At 45.8% G+C, this 6,000-nt stretch overlaps 1 protein-coding gene across 4 annotated transcripts in view; it reads left to right on the top strand.

The window, feature by feature from the left end:
- Nucleotides 1-1,078: 1,078 nt before the first annotated feature.
- CadN (neural cadherin) overlaps nt 1,079-6,000 on the top strand; it is a 219,695-nt gene continuing 214,773 nt past the window's right edge. For all 4 annotated transcript variants that reach the window (XM_084589806.1, XM_084589804.1, XM_084589805.1 and 1 more), the window contains exons 1-2: nt 1,079-1,220; nt 1,821-3,190. In XM_084589806.1, coding sequence (XP_084445932.1) covers nt 1,930-3,190 — 1,261 coding nt within the window. In that variant the 5' untranslated portion in view covers nt 1,079-1,220; nt 1,821-1,929. The remainder of the gene's footprint in view (nt 1,221-1,820; nt 3,191-6,000) is intronic.

Raw genomic sequence — 6,000 nt, 5'->3', positions numbered from 1 at the left:
ATCTTGGACGTATCGTTTCGCATGGAATGACACGGCGCGCAGCCAACGAAAGCGCTTTTGACATAATGAATGAGCGTTTAATGAAGCACAGAATACAAAATTCATATGCCTCACGAGCAAGGCAGAAAACAAAAAAGTGTCTTCAGGTGACTCTTTTACAACAAGCCTTTCACATCGCGTCTGCTGAACAAGAAACAGTCACCTATGCCCCAAACAAAGAAGAGGAAAAAAAAAAAACAAAAAAAACAACAACAAAACAACAACAACAACAAAAAAAAAAGTTAAATACGTACCGCGTGGGATCGCTGGAAACGGTTTCAATTTCCGTAGATACCGTTTCTAGCGGCCACTGCCATGAGCACACTGTTTTTTTAACGCTGTGCTTGGATTTCTTATCTCTTCTTTCTTCGCGAACCGTAACATGAAAATCGATAAATGGGCACCGCAGGAGCAAGTGCTCGGAACGAAACATGGCGCATTCTAATGCTCATCTTAACTGTAAGCCAAGCTCACACAGTATTAACAAATGCGCGCCCAAAGGAAAACGTGAACAATTTATAAGCTAATAACCACAAAACAAATACTGGTTGATTATGACCAGGCAAGGTAGAAGCAGCAGGTTACAAGCGCGCAAAAACGAGAGCGGTATACCGATAACCAGCGTTGTTGGATGCAAACTTTGTGATGATTAGACTTTTAATTTGAGAGCAATTATGCTTTAAAGGCGAGCGGATACTAAAACTACGTCAATTCACACTGTAGCTAAAGCTAGTTCACGGTAGCACTATTAGCACTCATGCCATGATTCTTGCTACTCTTGCCAGCGCCTCCATGCACACCAAACCACACCAAACAATCAAAATAATGGCGGCCGGAAGCCGCTGTTTCCAACGGCGAACACACCCTTCATTTGGGTCTATCTCAGAAAAATAAACTTACTGCTTTTATATTCTACCAAAAATACCTAAGCCAATAACGAAATAAGAAATTGGTCTTACATTTTAAAAATACTTTATTATAAACTTGTTTTACTTTGTTGTTTTTATTCGTTTCTTTTTCTTTGAAATGTGGAGGGAGTGTCGCTGTTTTGCGGAATGGCCACCGCCGCCGCCGCTGCCGCCGTTGTCTTTTGAGTCGGCTTGGCGTGGTTCGGTGGTGTTTGGTGTTGGGTGCAAATGCGCGTGTTTAAATTTCTATGGATCTAATCTTCTTTCGGAAAGGTGAGTTACTGATCTCTGTCTTACTGTGTAAAGGAAGTTTAACTGTTTACACGCATTGACTTGCTCCGTGCGATCCGTGGCCAAGTAAGGCTCCGGAACGAACGGATTGCAGTGACATTTATTATGCTGTGCTTCACACCCCTATCGCTGCGTGGATACGAGCGCATCTTTAGTCCTTTTGAGTGCATTTGTTGCGGGGCATACCATGCGTGAATTTGCAGTGTGTGCATTGAGCTAAAATCGTGTCAATTTCAAACTTGATTCTTTTCTTGTCAGAACAACCTGGCGTTTGACCCTCTAATGGTCACCACAGTTTCTGCTGGCTATAGTTTGCCCTGTTCTGAGTGTTCTAGGTTGCATAGCATCCCGAAGCTGATTCACTGACCTGTAAATTTTATGGGTGGAGAGCTGTGCTATTTGTGCGCCGGTCCTTAGCGCAGTTAATATTTGTTAGTCGGTTACATGTTCGCGAAATCGGTATTAGGGTTAACAAGGACGCCGGAACGTCACTGTGCTCCGGTAGGGTGCATTGACTCGCTCTGTACGTGCGGTACATCTTGCGATCCGTTGTTTGACGGCATCGTTGTGTATGTTTGCCAGGCTCAGGTGCGACGGTGACGGAGGAGCGACGCCTTTGCGAGTCTTGGTGGAACGCCGCTTGAAGCCGGCTTTCCGGTAGACCGTACTCCCGGCGGAGACACGCTTCGCGATGGCGCTTCCCCCAAGATTGATCTGTGCAGCGACCGTGCTGATTGCTCTCTGGGTGCCCGGTTACACCAAGACGAATTCAGATGAGGTGCTGGTCCTGCCAGATGATGTCTACCCCGGTCTGAGCGTGAAGCAGCTTCCGAGCGTAGGCCAGTCATTCGATCTGACCGGAGAGCCCCGAGTGACCCGTTGTTTCAGCCTGCTCAGCGACGGCCTGCTTATGGTCGCCTCGAATGTGTCTCACCTTGTCGGGAATCCGGGGAAGCTAGTCCTGACGGAGACCAACTTTCCGAGTTGGCGTCTAGAACCGCAGGACCGCGTCCAGGAGCTGCTTGTGCATGTCATCCCGAAGAACAAACTCCTCAAATTCCCGAAGTCCGAGTACCGGGGCACTGTGCTGGAGAATGAGTGCGCCGGCACGACGGTGCTTGAACTGGACGGCGCCACGAAAGATTCTGGCCGTATCGTAAAGTACGAGCTGCTGCCAGATGAGTATGGCAGCCACGAGGAGTTCACTGTGTCTCGGCTGTACGACAACTCCACGCGGCTGGCGATTCGCACCCGCAGGCCGCTGGACCGCGAACACCGTCATCGCTACGAGCTCAAGTTGAGGGCTTCGGATGGCGTCGACTCAGCGTTGACACGCCTGCTGGTCAACGTGTTGGACGTGAACGACAACGACCCTGTAGCGGACCGCGAGTCGTACGTGTTCCGCGTGTCCCGCGACTCCGAGCCCTACTCGATTGTGGGCAACGTGAGCGCTTCGGACGCAGATGGCGATAGCGTGAGCTTTCGCCTTGCCGAGCGCCACCCCTTCTTCACGGTGGTGCCCAAGACGGGCGAGCTCATGGTCACCCGTGGCCTGGAGCCCAAATCATACCTGATGGCCGTTCGCGTTGGCGACCGCGGCAAGCCGCAGCGTTTTGGCCGCACCGTCGCCGTGACAGTCGAGGTGTTCGAGCCGGTGGCACCCGAGCCGCGCTGCATAAAGGCGGAGGCGCGCGTGCGTCGCTCGACGGTCACCATCCGTCCGACCAAGACGTACCGCTTCGAGGAGACTAAGGGCCGCGACGTGAACAAGACTGTCTTTACGCTAGACAAGAAAGCAGTCGACGAGACCTTCGAGCTCGAAAAGCCCGATCGCTGGGTCTACGTGAGCCCCAACGGAGACGTACGCGTCAAGGAGAAATGGGACTACGAGCAGCTGGATAAGGAGAAGTCCATCGACTTCTGGGTGCTGGCCAGGTCCCCTGGAAGAGCTGGTAAGCACTTCGGCTTTTGCTTTTATTAAGGTGCTATTGGTATGTGGCCACGCACACCTCGTGCACAGTCGGATACAGAACATCGCCTTGGTTGAACTGCGTAAATGTGAGCCCATTTTTACATCCCCCCCCCCCCTTTTTTTTTTGGTGCCGTGTTTTTATTATTTTTTGCCTTCTGGTTTGAAGCTGACGTCAGAATGTTGAATTCAAGAAAATCGTTGTGAGCACTGTAAATCGTGCATATTTTTGGCTCGAAGCAGTGCATAGCTAGACGGGCTTTTGCTTTGATATTTGCTTTTGCATGCCCATACGAGTGGAAGCATTGAAGCACTAATACATATAAAACACTTGAGGTCTAATTTTTTTTTAGATTTCACAGATACAGTAGAGTGGAATGTTATTAATTAGGACTTTCTTGATTCTAACTTCTGGTTTATCTTTACTGGCACTCCCGCCTTGTCAACAGTGAGTATATCAAAAGGCTCTCTTAATTGAAACTTCTTTTCATTATAAGAAAAGGTCCGTTTTGAACCAAGCTTATCAAAAATTACTATATTTGCCATAACCCCTTCAGTTCATTATCCAGTAATGGAGATGTTGCGATCTACCGGCCAAAGGCCGGCAGCTACGCGATGAAAACCAGGCAGATTCGCAGAGCGAAAAGACACGCTTTATTTCCGGCTCGGAAATATATAGAGAAGGAAAGAAAGGAGGGGAAGAAGGAAAGAGGGACTATCTATGCATGCGCTGGTTATCTGCAGCATTGTTATCAGCAGCAGGAGAACATTCTCAATAGAACAGCTTTGTTGTGCATTCTTCCACATGGTAAAATGAAGCACACTCTCTGCAGCAGCTCAAAGTTCCTTGTGCAACTTGCTCTCTAAGGGTTATTTATGCTGCAAGATAAAATAGTCTGCATCTCTGTATTTGCCCACTATCCTTGAAAGAGTAGGGCTGGTCATTAACAAGTTCAACATGATGTTAATGAGGTATGGTTTAAATAATTTGTTGTAAAACATGCATGCCGTGGGAGATGCTCAGAGAGATATGAGCAGCAGAAGATTGCACCTTTTGTATGGCAAGTCCAGTGATAGACATCAAAATAAACCTGTGACCACAGGTTTGTTTCATTTCATCACTTCATGTTTTGTTTGCTGTATGGGCACCATTGTGACATTCTCTTTTAGAGTAAACATAACTTCTCTAATTTCTATGATATAAGACACTTTGGGCAGCAACTTGAGGTTTGGCTGTTATTTGAGTTCAGTTACATCTGTAGTATTTTGTGCTATTGCAATGACAACTTAAGTATGAATTGTTACATGATTTCAAAAGTAAGCTTGCTGAGGCTAGCTTAACTGTACTTTGCATAAGTGAGTCAGTGCAGTGCAGCTTTTGCTCATTTTATTGAATGAGCAAGGCTCATTATGTTTTTAGTTTTGTTCTAACCTCTAGCAATTATTAAATAGTTAAAATATTATCATTGGGTATTGTGGGTGGCATGCCTAGTTGCAGAGTTTGCATGTAACTATTTGCATTTGAAACGGGATGTTTGTATTTGGAAAAATTTGGGACCTGTCCTTCCATTGTAGTGTTCCTGGAGTGAAACAACTGCCCGTGCTATTGTTTAGAGAATATTCTCTCTCTTTCTCTGAACCATGGTATGCCAGATTCTGTGATTATATTTTATACATTCTGGCTTTTTAAATGGTCATATAAGCTCAGTCTGCACTCTGCAGGGCTAAATTTTTTTTTTGTCCTTCATTGCCTGTATCTGCTGAAACATTGTTGCAGAAGGAATTTTTGATGGGTTAGTTGGTACGTGATCTTGATTTTTATAGCGCTGAAGAAACACCACAGGATGAAAGACACAAAAGGACAGAAGTGCTTCTGTCCTTTTGTGTCTTTCTTCCTGTGGTGTTTCTTCAGTGATATAAAAATCAAGAAACATTGTTATGCCATTGCAGTTTTCAGAACTACCAATTTTCATTGTAGGTTCATCATAATGGTTTGAATTGCCTAAAATATGGCATTGTATGTGTTAAACAGATTTAAAATTGTAAGTGAAATAAGCTTTATGGTATTTGGTATATTTGTTGTGCCAGCTTCAATGGAGGTAGCATCACAGTTTTACATTGGAGTAATGGTGCTGCTGTCAGGGTCGTGTGTGTGCATGTGTTTCACAGTTCAGTTTCTCTTTAGCCTTACCTTTTTGTTCATGGCAGCTGTATTCGTCGTAGGTGTGGGATATATCTGCATTAAGGGTGTTGGTGGCCTTTGGCAAATGGTACTTATCGAGTTCCCCTCAGACTAGGCCCTCCAGCTAGTGGCGGCGACCGGTTTGCTTGACGTCGTGGTTAATCGCCTGGCGTAAAATTGCAGGTGAATGGAAGGTGCGTTCGTGAAATAAAATTAACCAGGGCATTGACAACGCCATTTGCTGAAGGGCGTCCTTTGAGGGGTAGTTGCCATTGTGTTCTTAAATTGTATCCGATGATAGTCTTTGAGTCTGGCCTTCTTACATATAATTGAATGCTAGATAGCTAATAACAGTTCTTGATTGTGTGCTCATTACCCTTTGCCTTTATGGCCACCTTCACACTGAGTGTCTTTAGTCACTGGAAATGTATTGCATGCTGTGTGATTTATCAGCACCTGTGCCTGATTCATCATTTATTTACTCCTAAGCGCCCCATTGAGACGTTACATGAAGGAGTTAGGAAGAATGCGATAAATAAAGTGCAACAGTACAATGCCAATACAACTCTGAACAAATGGAATGCAATATACAGTGCTAGTCTAGTGTTGTG

This window comes from Amblyomma maculatum, chromosome 1 (assembly GCF_055883805.1).
Source record: "Amblyomma maculatum isolate TAMU_Amacu chromosome 1, ASM5588380v1, whole genome shotgun sequence".
In the NCBI taxonomy this organism is placed as follows: Eukaryota; Metazoa; Arthropoda; class Arachnida; order Ixodida; family Ixodidae; genus Amblyomma; species Amblyomma maculatum.
This window is presented reverse-complemented; position numbering and strand designations above follow the sequence as displayed.